Source organism: Mastomys coucha, unplaced genomic scaffold (genome assembly GCF_008632895.1).
Source record: "Mastomys coucha isolate ucsf_1 unplaced genomic scaffold, UCSF_Mcou_1 pScaffold8, whole genome shotgun sequence".
Taxonomy (NCBI): Eukaryota; Metazoa; Chordata; class Mammalia; order Rodentia; family Muridae; genus Mastomys; species Mastomys coucha.
The window spans coordinates 26,371,571-26,388,879 of record NW_022196914.1 but is presented as its reverse complement, the minus strand read 5'-3'; the positions used below and the strand labels follow the sequence as shown (position 1 = coordinate 26,388,879).

Below are 17,309 nucleotides of genomic sequence, written 5' to 3'. Positions count from 1 at the left end.
TAAGGAAATTTGTTAATGTTATAAGCCTATAAGAGAATTGTGTTTAAATAAATGATTTGTCATTGAATATTTTACATAGATCTATTTTACATAATAATACATACTGTGGTATTTGTGAGAAATCCTCAGGTGGAAAGGAGCCAGGAGTGGGAAAGCCAAGGAGTCCCCATCTACAGGATCCTTTCTAGAATCCAAGACAATGGTTAACCATTCTTGTGAGTTACTGTATCTCCATGATATAAGCAAGTAAGACCAAAGTGATATTTATGAAGGGAAGGTTTTATTCTTGGTTATGTTTCCCCTTCACCTACCAAGATCCTTGCCTTCTTAGAAGGAGAACAAAATACTCACAGGAACAAATATGGAAATAAAGTGTAGAGCAGAGACTGAAGGAAAGGCCACCCAGAGACTGTCCCATTTGGGGATTCATTCCATATACAGTTACCAAACTCAGACATTGTTATGGATGCCAAGAAGTGCATGCTGAAAGGAGTCTGATATGGTTGTCTCCTGAGAGGCCCTGCCAGAGCCTTACAAATACAGAGGCGGATGTTCACAGCCAACCATTGGACTAAGCTCAGGGGTCCCTTATGGAGGAGTTAGAGAAAGGACTGAAGGAGTTGAAGGGGTTTGCAATCGCATAGGAAGAACAACAATATAAACCAACCAGATCCCCCAGAACTCCCAGGAGTTCAACAGTCATCAACAAAGGAGTACATATGACTCCAGCTGCATATGTAGCAGAGGATGGCCTTGTCATGCATCAATGGGAGGAGAGGTCCTTGGTTCTATGAAGGCTCAACAGATGTCCTAGTGTAGGGGAATGGAGAGTAGGGAGGAAGGATGTGATTGGGTGTTTCTGGGAGGGAGGGAACCTGGAAAAGAGGATAACATTTGAAATATAAATAAAGAAAATATCCAATAAAAAATTAAAGGTAAGTTTGTGTTGCATACTAAAGAAGGAATTCCTGGCAGTTCCTACCGTACATGATAGGAACATGAGACCTAGGTTATAAGCAGGCAGCAGTGATAGACAGGATTTCAGTTACTCTAACTAGAATGGATTAAGGGTCCTTGTAATTGAAGGATCTGGCATTCACTGCCTCCTTTCTCCCATTAGTCCTCATGAACTCACTGACTCCCACAAACTATGACTTTGCCAACATATGCTTGATTTTCCTCATCTGTCTTTGAGGTTAAGTGCTGAAGATATATGCAGAATTCCTACTAAAATCATCACTATCTATCCTTATTACCACACAGATATTGGATATTATAGTATTATTTCCTCTTAACTAGATTTCAATGGGTATTTTGACTTAACAAGGCTCTAGTAAATTCTGTTGTGAAGCTTGTCTCTTCTTATATCATTGTCAACCAAGTGAATACATTCAGTCATAAAATTCTAATTTTTCCAAACAGTTATCAAAATTAAAATTAGCCTTGTAGAGATCTCTGGAGATTACAGAAAGCACCTTTTATATTCATTCATAGTATATAGCTACAGAGGAGCCAAACACTTACAAGAAGGCTCACATCAAAACCAAGGAAGAAGGCACTTCCACATGTGCAGTGTTACCAGGGTGAGGGGATCTGAGATGTCTGATTTAGAATGAAATGTAGTCATAACACCAGCACATTTGGGAGAGTATCTGGACCTTAAAAATGGGGTCAAGTTCACTGGTTGAGGACAAATTTCTGAAAACTGGTTGCAAGACATAACTGTTAGCACAGACATGCAATGGGATCCCACGGGACAGAATACTGTGCATGGATGAAGTATGCTGAATCTTTCTGTGGTGTTACAATCACTGCTTTGCTAAAATGTGTTCCTTAGTTCAGTGTCCTGAAAATCTAGAAAAGTTTTAGAAGAGAAAACCAAAAGGATGACAGATAAACAAGATTCTTCTTCCTTGGTTTGATGGTTGACAAGTTTTGTTTTAGCGTGAAAGCAAAGCTTCAAGGCCACGAGTCAAAAGCAAGAAGAATCAAATGGCTACTAGGGGGTGAGAGGTCAGGGATTTCCTGCTACTGGTCTCAAAGATTCCCCCCAAAAAGGCTTAAATAAAATGCTGGGAAAAGCAGTTTAGGTTGCACATAAAGATGATCACATTCTGAGATATGGACTCATGCTTCAGATACATTTTTACTTAAAAACATATGAAATAGTTCATCTACAGAAATATAATAAGGTAAACTAAGCATGGTGGTACATGCCTGCCTTTGGGAGGTAGAGACAGGAGAATGAGAAGTTCAAGGTCAGCTAGAAGATATGAGACCTGGTCAGAAAAAGTAAACTGTACCAAGGATACAAACTCTCATGATAAATCCCTTTGCAGCACACATATGTGAACCGAAAACATCCAGGCAGACCTTTTGTTTCTCTTTCTAACTGTAAAGACTAGAAACTATTCCTGGAATGAGCAGGTAAAGAGGAGGATCTATTAAAACAGGTGGAGCATATGAGCCACTAAAAAACAAACCAAACCTAGCCAAGCCAAACCAAGCCAAGCCAAGCCAAGCCAAACCAAACCAAACCAAACCAAACCAAACCAAACCAAACCAAACCAAACCATACCAAACCAAAACCAAAACCAAAACAAACCAAATTAAACCAAACTCAACCAAAAAACCCAAAGTGAAATTGAACAAACTAAGACCAGAACCCTCACAGGGCTTAAAATACCACCTGCAAAACTGCATCTGTCCTACCCAGCTTTTGAGATGGCTCTCAACTCTTCCCTGTCTGGCAGAGAGAACATCATGCACCTGGTTATTTAAGTTAAGTTTCTTGCTCTGACAATGGGTTGCTAAATTGAACAATACTGACCTGAAAGCTGATGCCCATTGCTTCCTGAAAGGGTCTCAGCGCATTTACATAGGCTCAAGTCTGACCATGTCTCTACTCAGAACTCGCACCCTCATTTCCAACCTCATTCCCAGAATAGGCTGGAGGCACCTCAAGACACCGCCTTTACCCTTCCTTCTTGCCCTGTGTCTTTTTCCTCTGCTGGTATGGAACAGAGGATAGCACATTTACTTATGTAAAGGCAGGCCATGAGAATGCCATCTTTTCTGTGGGTCAACTTTGCTGAGGTGGCTTATGGGCTACAGAAGGGTCTGCCTGAGTTGATGGGGCTCTATGGTGCCCTGTATGTAGTAGGCACCTTCCGTCTGTATCTTCTGATGCTTTCCACTGTCACCATCCCAAGTGCTGTGATTCACAAGGAACAATTCTGACATCCCATTTGCTCCTCGCCTCTTCTCCTCCATTACTTTGTGATGATGCACCTTGAAGAGTCCTGAAATCTTAGGGCAAATCTGGATTCCCAAGGATTAACTGTATTCTCAAGTCAACTCTCTATGGTCTGGAAATACAAGGGAAGACACCAGCTCAGATGTGAAGCTAAGGAAGTTGGGGCCTTCTATAAACACTGTGGTCCTTCTGTCCTTCCATTTCTCCCCTTTTCTTTGTTCCCATGAAATAGTCATGAAACCACTTAAGAGACTACCAAGCTATAGTAGTAAAAAGAACTGGGTCATGTTAGAATTAGTCCTTGTCCTTATGGACTCATTTTGTAGTGGGTATGATGATTGTTCGTGGACTATGAGACATAAACGTTTGACAAGTCACAAAAAAGTGTCTTAGGTTTTCATGCCACCTAGAAGAAGGGCCTCTTTTAGTAGTCTCTTTGGTTCTTGAGAAAAACTTCCGAGGCCAGACAAGCCTGACTAGCTGAGGGATGTTTTGACTGGTTCAGGCCCAGGAAAGAAAGGCAGGAGAAACTACAGGGTCAGGAGATGGAGGTGTTCCAGAGCAGGGGTCAAAGTGATGCATGTGAGTACTAAGCACCTCCAGGCCCCAGGCCTCCTTCCTCGAAGAAGTGCCTATTAATAAGCAGGTCCTGGTGTCTCTGGATGTCTCTGTCTCTGCTTCTTTTCCCATATTCCCAAGGGTCATAATTCTGACTTCCTCCCTCACCTATCATGTCTTAATGAAATCATATTTGTTTCTTTCTTTCTAATTCTCCTACAGCCTATTAACAATCTTGCCGGCCCATTATCTCCTCAACTGGGGATGAATCACAGTCCTTTCCCTTTGAGGGTCCATAGTTGCTCCTCCACATCCTCCATCATCCTTCCTGTGTGAAGAGCCAGGCATTCAGAGAAATTTTTTTAAAAAATATATTGTTCCCCATCTTCACTCATTCCATATTAGCTCTGGCAGCATGGCCTCACAGCATGGCATCATTTTCCTCCTGTGTCCGTGAGGGCTGTGAACTTTGCAAGCTCTTAGCTTTTCACAGCACTGACCATAGACCCAGCTGTTATCTGTAAGCACATTTTCAGTCTCTTCCTACTCCTGCCTTGACTGTAGCTGATGGGATTATGGATCTCCTTGGAAACAGGTCCCGTAGCATTATTTGTTAACATCACCACATCCTTTCAGCATCCCTTAGCTGATAGGAGCAGATCACAGGAGATGGACAAGCCAAGAGGGTGGCTAAAACATGCTTTTCTGTAAAACCAGAACACTGGTCTCACATTGAACAATTATAAGGTTTCCCAGTTGACATTTGCTCTGTGCTGTCAGCAGAGTCAAGTCCCTGCCACAAGGATACAGAGCTCCAAGTTCAGTCTGGTAGTCTAGGACTCAGAGAAGCAAACAAAGGATGTTCTCAAGGTCACGGAGCCACACAGTAGTGTAACAGCCAGAGTTCAAATGCCAGCTCCAGCACCCTTTCCACAAGAGCAATGCCATTCTATTTCCTAATGCCTAGCAACCAAAATACAAGCCCCCTATAAAAGAAATGAGGAACAATTTAAAATGAGGTTAGAGAAGGAATCATTCAAAGGCAATTGAGTGAAGAGATGGACGGAATGTTCCCTTGAATTACACGAGTAGAAAGAATCAGAAGGGAAATAAAATCATGAAGCACTTTACATGTAGTAGACAGGAATGAATCCCAATTCCTCTAACATCTGAAATGTGCTAAATCAGTCTGAATAAAACCTACATTATGGAGAATGGGATATTTATACATAAAGATCGATTTCTTTGTTCCAGTTAAATAAAGACACATTTCAGTTGGAAAAAACCTTATATACGATACAAATTGGACATTTTGTGCACATACACACCCAAATATGCACACACACAAACACACACTCACATACAACTGGGAATGGTGACACACATCTGTGGATCTCATATAATCTTAGCACTCAGAAGTCAAGGCTAGCCTGGGCTACTTGGTAAGTCCTTGTCCCAAGAGAAGAAAAAAGAAGCGTCATAGATTCACATGAACAAACTCATCAAAGCAGAAGGGCTAACCTCCAGACCTCTTTCACTAGCTCTAAATGGGTATATTGTTGGTAGTACTTTTCTGACAACCTCTGGTTTTCTGATTTTGGGTTTTTGTTTTGTTTTGTTTTTGTTTTTTGTTTTTTGTTTTCATTTTTTTGAGACAGGATTTCTCTGTAAAACCCTGGCTGTTCTGGAACTCACTCTATAGACAAGGCTGGCCTCAAACTCAGAAATCTGCCTGCCTCTGCCTCCCAAGTGCTAGGATTAAAGGCATGCACCACCACTGCCTGGGTCTTGATTTTGTTTTAACTCAGGCTAATTGTCACTGCAGAAAGCAGGGAACTTCCTTAACTGGACTTCAAGTACTCATCCCAGGTACTCTGGAGCTGTAGATTGCCTTGCTATGTATGTAAGGCCTGGTATTACAATGCCCTACGTACATATATTTGTCTGGTAGGTCTGGATTCCTTAACCTACAAAATAGTAATATTTAAATCTCCCTTTTAGTGCAAACCCAGCTGTGAGTCGCCTTTCTCTGTCTCCACTAGACACGCCTTTCTGCAACAATAACATCTTGCTTTAGGTGCTAGAATGGCATAATTGGAAGAGGTTGGTTGGGGGCAGGCAAATACCTCCAGGATTGGTTTTCTGATACTATTTTCCTTATCTTGGAATGGTGGAAGTTTAGTGGTAGACTCTTCAAAGACTTCAGTTGCATATTTGACAGTCAAGCTAATTTTTCTTATAAGGGGGATTAGGCTAAATGTCCACATTAAATTTTCATTACTGACAGATTCAGGCCATTTGTCGGTTTCTCCCACACATGGGGCACATTACAACATTTGAGTTTCTAGAAAAACAGCATGCTCATGAATGGTCGTATATTCAAGAAAAAACACATCCTTAATTTGAACACTTAATACTTTTATTAAGTTAATTAAATTAATTTAATTGCATTTAATTTAAATAGATAATATAATAAAATATTAATGTTTTTATTATTAAAAATAATCCTTTGCTGTGACTTAGAAGGGAAGGAGGACTTTTCAATCTCGAGGACGTGGACTACTTAAATGAAAGCTCCCCATGTGCTAACAGGAAAGTTTATCTTCTTGTCTACTCAAGGGTGTATACAAAAGAAGGCATGGAGGAAATTCAGGAAGGAAGAGCACTGATGAGCCATATATGTTACAGCTCACAAAGACTTGGGTACTATCTCCAAATCAACGAGATGCTCTTAGCATGCTTAACTAAAGGAGACTTCCCAGAAAGAATCAAGCAAGGCTTGATGAAAATACTCAAAAGTTATCAGTTTTGATGCATTTCCTTGGACGTGCTTGCTGGCCATACTCCCGAGCAAGCTACCCTGTCCCACAACCCTCTGACTAAACACTAATTTACTGTGACATCTTCAGCAATTTAGCACACGTGGCAAGTCTTGTTCGTACATTATCGTCATCTACCCAGGAGCTGCTGAAGCTCCTGCCCATTTAAAATGCTACCCACTTAGATATATAGATGCCTATTAGCTGCATGGGCATGAAGCATTGCCTGCATGACAACTCTCACACACTACATCGTGAGAGCTCAGACCCTCTCTTCATCCATTCCGTGTCCTCTTCCTCTACTTTCATGTTTCTTCAGCTGCTTCTTTTGTGATCCTGCCTTGGGCTCTGAAGGAATTCTATATAAACCCCCATCTCTCCCAGTCTTCAGGCGCTTACTGATCTTCAAAGTATATCCACTTAAATGTCCTACTCTGGGTTGGGCCACCTGGAGGGATGCAAAGCTCACTTTAGTCACTGGACACTGCCCAGCAGACACTCTGGAGCTCCGACTCCTCAGCATTACTGCACTGCAGGGAGACTCACAGATATTCATCCTCAACTTCATCAGCTCCGTAGGAAAAGGTAGATGGCTGGCTTTCATCTGTTGATTTAGGGAAGTGAGACCAAGACTTTGTACTGTAAGTTCCAGCATCGTTTTAAACAAAACTGAATTTCTTGACTTCATTATTTTAAAAAAGAACTGTACAAAACACCATGCTAAGGAATGGGGGGAGCTATGATTTATGGCTCTCGGTGTAGAGGAGATTTAATTCTGCCTTCTGCTCAATGGCCTATCCATTGTGTGAGCAAAGTCAATACCAATAATGAAATGTAGACTGAAGGGCTAAATCAATTCCATAAAATGCAATAGAAAGACTAGAGGACTGAGTAAATTTGGAAAGGCTAGTGCCTGCCAGATTAGTGTTTGGACAACAGGTAATTACAAAAATCAATACGTGGATATGAAAACATGACAGGCAGCCATCCATCACAAGGGGAGGAATAATTACTAACAGTCTGGACTCTAAATAAGGAAGAGAGGACAAAACAAGCCTGCATGGAATTCTTATCAGAGTTTGCACATTTGTGTGTGCATATGTCTGTTCATCCACATAGGCATACCTCCCCATGTGACTGCAGAAAGGGGGCCTGCTCCATTTCATTTCTCAGCTCAGTTGAAGTCTTGTCCTCAGTCCTCCACCACCCCAGTGTTCCTTCTCATGCAGCATATGGGAACCAGAGAACAATCATCATAGCGGCTAGGAATCCAGGATGGGAGGTCCAGTGGGGAGGAGGAGTTCCATTGATGATACTAACTATCCTTCAAGTACAAGCTGTTGGAGAAAACTCCAAACTCTGAGAGGTGATTCAGGCAGCTCAATGACTGACCAGCAAATGATAAGAGGTGGTAGAGGCAGCTCAACCACACAACAAAACAAGGAATATGTGTGTAAATGTGTGCACACATGCACATATACACAGACTTGCTCAGACTTCCATAGACTCAAGCACATACACACTGACATAGTCAGACATACACAAGAATATCATTTTCACACTTATGGGCAGACAGACGTAAACACACAGGCATATTCAAGCCTACATAAAGACTTACAGGCACACTGGCATACAACACAAACATGTACACACTGACACACACACACAAACACATTTTCACATACATTCTGAGATGGACATTCATTCATAAGTTAAAGCTGTAACTTAATATCTTGTGTTTCTTGCCACAGAACAAGGGATGAAGCGTGTTTACTCTCGAAACCGACTGCACAAATCAAGTCACTCAGTCCCACAAAGGCCCCCCTCCCACCAATACACAGTTTCAGCATCCTTAGTTTTACCGTGCATGCATTTCTGCTCCTGTATCTTTCTCTTTTAATATTTCTTTATATTAAAACTTAATTACATCATTTCCCTGCTTCCCGTTCCTTCGCTATTTTAAAGATAAGCCAAGAGGTTCCATGAGACAATAGCTTCTGTTCCAGATGACAGGCTTGGCTGCTGGCATGGAAAGCTTCTTCTATCTGGTATGATAGACGTGTTGGTTACCCTTCACTGCACAGCCTTTGCCTGCCACAGGGCACAGAGGGGTAATTCTGATATAGCTAGAAGTAAGCCTGAGATCTGCTGTAGGGCTACATGGTAGCTCACAGGCCTTGAAGCCAGTCCACAGAGCATATGTGCAAGCTTGTGAGACAATCAAGTGCAGATTTCCCTGGGCCATGGTATCTGTGCAGCCTGACTGGATAGCTTCCTTTTCTGAAAGCTTAAAAGCTGTCGCTCCTCTCTTTCCCTTTTGTCCCTCGTACAAACAACCTGATAGAAAGCACAGGCATCTTCAACACCAGAAGGAGCTTTGAACTAGAGGAGGCCCCGTCTGTAGGTAGGAACCTACTGCCCATTCACTAGGCTAGAGATTTTCCAAAGCTCTTCCAAGCCACTTGTGGACTAGGCGAGAGCCACTCTGTTCACTCCTGAGAGTCTCGGTATGTGAGCAACATGCCTTGCTACACATTCCTGGGTATGAATGACATCAGCCATTTCAATATCAGCACTGGACTGGGGGCAGGAACCCAGCTGGCTTGGGACTGCCATGCCAAGCGCTCCTGAATTAGCATGTTGCCAACAACAGAATGAGAGACTTACCTGGCCTTGAAACTCAAAAGCTCTACCTCTCAGAACTTTGTCAGTACATGGTCCATATTCAGAAGCCTGCCCTTCACTTTGCACAATGGTTGGATATGGAGGAGCTATCAAAGCAGGGGTCCTCTGAGACTCCACCTTACACCAATCAGAATGGCTAAGATCAAAACCTCAGGTGACAACACATGTTGGAGAGGATGTGGAGAAAGAGAAACACTCCTCCGTTGTTGGTGGGATTGCAAACTGGCACAACCACTCTGGAAATCAATCTGGAGGTTCCTCAAAAACTTGAAAAATAGATCTACTTGAAGACCCAGCTATACCACTTTTGGGAATATATTCAAAAGATGCCCTACCATGCCACAGGAGCACATGTTCCACTATGTTCATAGCAGCCTTATTTGTGATAGCCAGAAGCAGGAAACAACCTAGATGTCCCATGACAGAGGAATGGATAGAGAAAATGTGGTTCATTTACATAACGGAATACAACCTAGCTATTAAGAACAAGGACATCCTGCATTTTGGAAGCAAATGGATGGAACTAGAAAATGTCATCCTGAGTGAGGTAACTCAGACCTAAAAGGACGTGCATGGTTTGTACTCACTAATAAGTGGATATTAGCCAAAAATAAAAAAAAAAAAAGAGTACAGAATACCCAAGATATAGTCCATAGAACTCAAAAAACGTCAACAAGCTGAAGAGTCCAAGTGAGTATGCCTCAGTCCGACTTGGGAGGGAGAAGAACGCAATCACAAGTGGGGAGGGAGGGAGGGACCCAGGGAAAGTGAATGGGGGGGCAGTGAGAGGGAGAGGGGAACTTGATCTGGTATTGGGTGAGGGAAGAAAAGGACTGTAGCCCTGAGGGCCAGCCGAAAGAATGGAAACAGACAACCTCAGGAAATAGGAGGTTGTGGGGACACTCCAGAATGTACCAGAGACCTGAGAGGTGAGAGACTCTCAGGACTCAAAGGGAGGGACCTTAGATGAAATGCCAAACAGCAAGGACAGGGAACTTTATAAAGCCCACCTCCAGCAGGAAGACAGAGCATCAAGTGAGGGATGGGGTTGCCATTCCTCAGTCACATGTCTGACCCATAATTGTTCCTGTCTGGAAAGAATTACAGGGATGAAAATGGAGAGAAGCCTGAGGAAAAGAAGGTCCAGAGACAGGCCCAAAGTGGGATCCAGCTCAAGTGGTGGTCGGTCCTAAGGTCTGACACTTCTAACTGAGGCTAAGGAGTGCTAGCAAAAAGGGACCTATCATGACTGCCCTCTGAGAAACACAACAAGCAGCTGAAAGAGTCATTTGTGCCCAACCAATGGACAGAAGCAGCTGACCCCTGTTGTTGAACTAGGGAAGGCTGAGAGAAGCTGAGGAGACTACAGGAGGACTAGCAGTTTCAATTAATCTAGACCCCTGAGATCTCTCAAACACTGGATCACCAAACAGACAGCATATACCTGCTGATATGAGACCTCCAACAAACATACAGTAGAGGACTTCCGGGTCTGTGTTTATTCAGAGATGATGCACCTAACCTTCAAGAGACTGGAGGCCCCAGGAAGTTTAGAGGTCAGGTAGGGTGGGGGATGGGAGTATCCATGTGGAGATGGGGGTTGGGGAAGAGGTATGGGATGTGGAATAGTCAGAGGGTGGATGGGGGTCTTGGGTAATAAAATACGGAATGTAAAAATAAAACAGAGGTCCTAAGGTGGTGTCTATATGGAATATCTGTCACATGACTTTAATGAGATTTAGGTCATCTTAATAGTGTAGGCACATTTTTACATTTTAAATTCACTCTTGATGGTCAACATGCTTCCTTGTCTAAACTTTGTCTGTCTTAGCATCTGAGGATAGGTAGCTGCCCCCTGCATTACAAGAGGCTGTGGTATTCTTAGTCTCTTCCCTCTGGGGACCAGTTCCACCACCAATTACTTCTCCAGTTGAGACAGTTCTAAATGTCTCCAGCAACCAATGTAACTGAAGGACCAAATCAGATTGCTGAGAACTACAAACAGACGTTTTTACCAATGATAGGCACGAACCAACTTCTTAAATGAAAATCTGCTGGCCAACATACTTCCGAAAGCAAGCAAGCACAAATCCATAATAAATTGCAAGGGCATCCTCAAATCTTTTTCCTTCTACTGTTAAGCCAATTTGGACTCATACTCAAAGTTACTAACATGTTACAGAGATGACTCATTACAGTTTATAAAATATTTTGAAAATTTGATTACTCAGCTGCTTGCCTGAGAATGTGTATCCTTTTTCCGAAAAAAAAAAAATGAGCTAGCTGCAATGATCATGGTAATTTTCCAGAAATAAAATACCCTACAATGTACTCTGTACCTTAGGGCATTACAAAAACATGGGGGCATTTTAAACAACCATTTATGTGATGGACACAGACACCAGTCTCTTTAATGGATCACATATATCCATATTATATCCACTGCTGCTTTTGTAAATGGTAAAGCCTACTAACAAGTTCTCAAAGATACATGGACCATCGTGAATCCTGACTATAATTTGAGGAGATAACAACTGATGCCTTGCATTTATAAGTCTTGGGAGACAGATTATTTCCAAAGACAGAATTAGGAAAAGGAAGACAAATCCTCGCAGCATGAGGCACTGAAAACTTCTCTGCTTTAAGGACAGACATGCCTGGTCCTTTGTCCTCAGTATTTACTAGGAAAAGAATGTGCACACATCCACATGCAATTAATTACATGAAAAGTGCTGGGTCTTAGTTACGAAGATGAATCTCCAAGTTGACAATGGGAGTTTGTAATTTTCATTTTCCTGTATTTTTCTGTCAGCATGACTCTGAACATGCCCGAGTGCTTATGAACCCAACACCATTCACTTGATGATGCCATGAGCACTTACCTCTGCCTTAATTTTATTGTCTCCGAAACAGAGGTGTTGCAGGTAAGCTGCAGCGTTGGACTGGACGGAAGGGAACTGGTGCTGTAACATCTGTATCACTTCAGGCAGCTCCGGGTCTCTCCATCCAAACTCCCTGCATAAAAGGAAGCAGGAAACCATGAGGGATAGCCCAGCACGAACAGCTCTAACATCCACCAAACGTGCTTCACAGTCAAGACAACATCTCACAACACTGCTTGAGCTTCCTCATGCACAGATGGGTCCAGTGCAGACAGTATTTCTGAGAAGATCTGAGGTACCAGCTTTTACACATTCATATGAACATATGTTTATACTCCATGAAGATTACAGACATATGACTTGAATTTCCTGAAAATTTATGAAAGATTAGGAAAATATGAATTAAAATGCCACCCATGTGTTTTAACTTGGGCTCAGATGGAGTAGAAGACACATTTCTCTGATATGTGACCTCAAAAGACAGGCATATAGCATTTGCCTAAATTATCAGGTGAGAAAAATAATGGGTATAATCCAAAATGTCACAAGAGCAGGTGAGCATGCTGATATTATTTTACTACTGCTATTTTCATAATAACTTCTTCAAAAAAGACCATCCCCAACATTGGAAAATAACACATGTATTTAAAGCCTTTTAAGAGACAAAATGAAACAAAGAGACGGACTTCATGATCTGAGATTGCAAGCGTAGCAGTCCCATGACTCTGTGAAGGTAAACTATTGATTTAAAGAGCTACTAGATGCATACTAGCAAATTTTATGTGTCTTGTCTTTCTTTCTGTATTCTTTTTTTTATAAGAAATAAAAATCAGTCCAAGAAGCTGGCTGTTTATTTACTTTCAAGATAATATTTATTTATGTCTATTATAAAACTAATTTTTTGAGTTGTTCCTACGAATGCTCTTCTATAAAATCTCTCAGCTCCCTCAGGTAGACCACGTGGCTGGTAGGGGAAAAAGAACTCTGTGCGTTCTATTCTTACAGCAGAGAGCTGATTTTTAACAAAGAACTAAAAAGAAACCTCTTAGACCACAGATAAAACCCTGACCTCATAAGTCACAATGAAAACTATTTAACTGAAAGATGGGCTTGCGGAGAGATGGGGTGACTTTGCAGCCATTCCTGCTCCTGGTGCAGTGACTCACAAGCACACAGCAGACTGCTGCAGGTCAAAGCTGCTGCTTGAGCAGAGGACTCATGACAAATGGGGCAGAGAAGGGAGAGACAGAGGCTAACAGTTCCCCCGCAGATCCTAACCTGTTCTTTTTATCTTTCCTTTATCACAGCTGGGAGAGCCATCGAGCAAACCCTAAAGCATGTTGGTGCTAAAGACAAATGCAGTAGAGAGGTTTCTGAAAATGGCTAGTTTTTATTGGTGGAGACAAAGCATTTGATTTCACATGTAGGAAGACTTCAATAAACTTGCATTCTGTCTTATGCTGACACATTTCTCAAAAGAAATATAGCACATGTTTGCTGAAAATATGTCTTCATCAGATGAAGAAGAGAAAGTAGGCCTATGGTATCACAGAAGAAAATAATTGTAGGTCCAAAAAAGAGAAGTCGGTTTTCCTATCAACTTACTTTCCATATTTTGCATATTTCCAAATCACCTCTGTAAAGTTAAAAATATTACTGTACTCATAATACTAGCCCAGTAGAATTATATTCCTTATGTAAATGAAGCTTAAATCTATAGAGAATCCATAAATGAAACTTCCATGAAAAGATACAGCATGGCTAAGATGAATTTATGTAAACTTACACTTTCATAAAGCAATTAGTAAAAAGCTCATTCCAGTGTATTTTATTAGCCAGATGGTAATTGCTCTATTAGGCAAAGGCTTATGGGACATGAGCATATATCAAGGATACCTTTTGAGCAAGAGCTCCAGGAAGGAAGTCCTAGGGGCTGTTGAACATTTGTGTATATGTGCACCTATGTATGTATGCACACACACACACACACACCCCAGACTCAGATGTGGCAGGTGACTATTTCAAAGCCTTGTGATTCTATAAGACCTCCAAACTGTTCTCTGACAGGTCAAAGGCTGAGCAGCTTCCTTGTCCCACATCCTCAGACCTCTGGGATCCCTTCCTACCTCACTGCTCTATTAGACAGTCTAGGGTGGAACTGACTGCACTTGCCTGGTTCAAACCTTCCAAAGATTCCACTGTCTTGGATGGGAGGCTTGGATATCCCCCAGTCCCTTCTATACTCTGCTGGATATTTATACTGCTATAGTGGGGGGTACTGGCTATGTGGATGCCCACTGAGCCCATCTGTTGGAGTGAGATAATAATTCCTACCTTAGAGTATTGGTGGGATGGTTAGCAATAATAGCTACAGCTGGCACCCAGTGTGGGCCCTCTAGAAATGTCAGGGATTCCATATAACTAGACGAAGGAGAGAAGAATAATAAATAAGAACCTTCTATAATTCCTAGAAGGTGAACTCATAACTCTCATTTGTTACTGGGCTTTACCCTGAAAATGTTAATGGAACTGGAGAATATGCAAATGTAACCTTTCCTCCATTAAAGCTTGTCACACAGACCAACAATATTGTGACTACCCCCTCACTCATGTATGGACTGTCTGCCTTGTTAAGATCACAAGGCTCAGCACAGAACTAAATAGCTAGCAGTTTTGAAATTCCTTTGCTATGTTACCGTGCTGGTACCAAAATCAAAGAGTTGGTGAGCTGTCACAACATTTCATCAGGATCCCCCGCCCCCAAAAGAACCTGAGGACACCCTAGTCCTTACAATTCAAATTTCACTTTTGGCAAACCTTCCTGTTAGACACTTTCCCTTTGACTGCAGCATGAAGAACTTCAGTGGTGCCTGTTTAGACTAAATGTCAAAAATCTCAATCATCTATGTGTGGTGTGTGTTCACGTGCACCTGCATGTGTTGGTATATGTGTGCATATATAAGTGTGCAAGCTCACATGTATGCAAGTGTGTGGAAACCAGAAGTCCATATTAGGTCATCTCCTCAACTGCCCTCTACTTTGCTTTTTTCAGACAGTCGTTCACTGACCCATTGACTCGGTTAGGTTGGTTGGTCAATCAGCTCTGAAGATTCAGGCCACTGCCCTTCTTACCCATGGGGTCTGACATCACTGGCGCTTGTTACTACCCCCACTTTCTGTTTTTATGGGAGCACTTGGAATCCAAATTCAGTTCTTCAGACTTGAAGGGCAGGCACTTTATGATCTAAGCCATCTTTTCTAGGCCCACAATCGTTACAAACTTTTGAACTCTAAAAGTTTAGAGACTACTAATTTTAACTTTTAGATCCAGAGCCGTGAGGTAGGCCGTTTTGTTCTTTATTTCACTTTATCTGGGAGAAGGTGAGAGTGGTTCAGAGGTGATGGAATTAGAGAGTAGGCAGAAGGCTTTCATTAGTAATAAAAAGAAGATATTTCCATTTTCACTAACCAAAGTGAAGTTATCTGATGATATTCACATGAAAGAACTAATGCTGTCCACTTTATTCTTGAGTAGATTGCAATCCCAAATAAAAACCTGCCCAAAATCTGCTAATTATATTTTTAAAACTCTTTACTTTGATATAAATAGTACTAGAATTAGGACCAGTTAGAAAGAAAGTGAATTGTTATAATTTTGTACAAAGAAGTGGCTTTCTTCACACACTGTACAGTTTTCATAAGATGGATTTACCAGCCATACACCAGCAAACATTTACTCTGCCATGACTCCTGGGTTTGGCATCATGACTGGGCAAGCTACCCACATGTGCTTAGGTCATGAGGAATATTACAAGTAACCATGACAATAGGAAATAATAATAATTAAAGAAGCATTTTTTTATATTTAAATCAAATAACTGAATTTCATGAGGAAATCAAGAGAGAATGGCCTGTGACATTCTGCACATGTCTCTGGTATGATAGGTCTCTGGTTAGATAATGTAGTGATTCGAATGAGAATGTCCCCTGTAAACTCGGATATGGGGACATTGCCCCCAATTAATGGAACTATTTGGGAAGAATTAAGAAGTGTGGACTTGTTGGTTGAGGTGTTTCACTGGGGGCTGGGCTTTGAAGTTTCAAAAACCCATCCCAACCAGTTAGTACTTTCTTTTTCTGCATCCTGCTTGTGAATACAGGTGTAAGCTCTCAGCTACTGCTCCAGCACCATGCCTGCCTGCCTGCTGCCATGCTTCCCACCATGTATGCTCACAGACTTTAATCTTCTGAAGCCATAAGCCCCAAGCAAGTTCATTCTTTTATAGAAGTTGTCTTGTGACAGCAATAGAAAAGTAAGGAATGGAGAAGATATTATGGAAAGTCATACCACAGCCTCTGACATCCTCCAAGCCCTAACTGTTGGAATCTGGGAGTGCTTCCTTATCTGGAAAAACACACGATGCAGTTGTGATGTAGGGAAGGGCTCTATGAGGAAAGGTGATTATTTTGAATTACCCATTGTTCTCTGATGCTAGCTGGAGCATTCTTAAACGACAGATGGGTGGGAGGCTTCCACAGAAGAAGGTGACAATAAGGTGAGATAAGATGGACTAATGTCTTCAGGAATGGGCAAATGGGTCAAGAGCAATGGAGTGGCTGGGGAGCACAGCTCTGGAATTTTCAAAGGCAAGGGAGATTTTCCTTCAGAAGGGACAGTAGTAACCCCAACTCCTTGGCTGTGGCATGGTGTATGTAAATTTGGATAGCATTGTGCTGTTTTAAGCCCCTGAACATTGTGTTGCTTTGTAGTAGCTGCAAAGAATGAATTCAGATATATAAATTACTAAAGCTCAACCCCTGGAAGTCTGAGAGACTCCCTTCTATTAGGGCAAAAGGGTAGAGATAATTGCCTCGTGGTATACCACAAGGGACAACACCTCTAATTGTGAGTGTCTTCTCTGTCATTTCCAATTATGAGCACAGATTATTGACTTCCTATGAATCCCTTACCACCTCTTGGTAAGGTATCTATATATTTGTAATCATAGTTTTCTTAATCTTTATTTTATTTGTATTAAACCTTTTAGCCTAACTTCTTGTACACCCATGTCTACATACCTGCTTTGTCTTAGGATCCACCCACAAATC

General features: G+C 41.8%; 1 protein-coding gene across 6 annotated transcripts in view; it reads right to left on the bottom strand.

Moving 5' to 3' along the window:
- Positions 1 to 17,309, bottom strand: part of Ctnnd2 (catenin delta 2) — an 851,684-nt gene that overhangs the window by 234,973 nt on the left and 599,402 nt on the right. For 4 of the 6 annotated variants that reach the window (XM_031360309.1, XM_031360310.1, XM_031360314.1 and 1 more), the window contains 2 exons: positions 14,535 to 14,621; positions 12,201 to 12,333 (listed from right to left, as the gene is read on the bottom strand). In XM_031360309.1, coding sequence (XP_031216169.1) covers positions 12,201 to 12,333; positions 14,535 to 14,621 — 220 coding nt within the window. The remainder of the gene's footprint in view (positions 1 to 12,200; positions 12,334 to 14,534; positions 14,622 to 17,309) is intronic. The other 2 variants (XM_031360311.1, XM_031360312.1) reach the window with 1 other exon arrangement.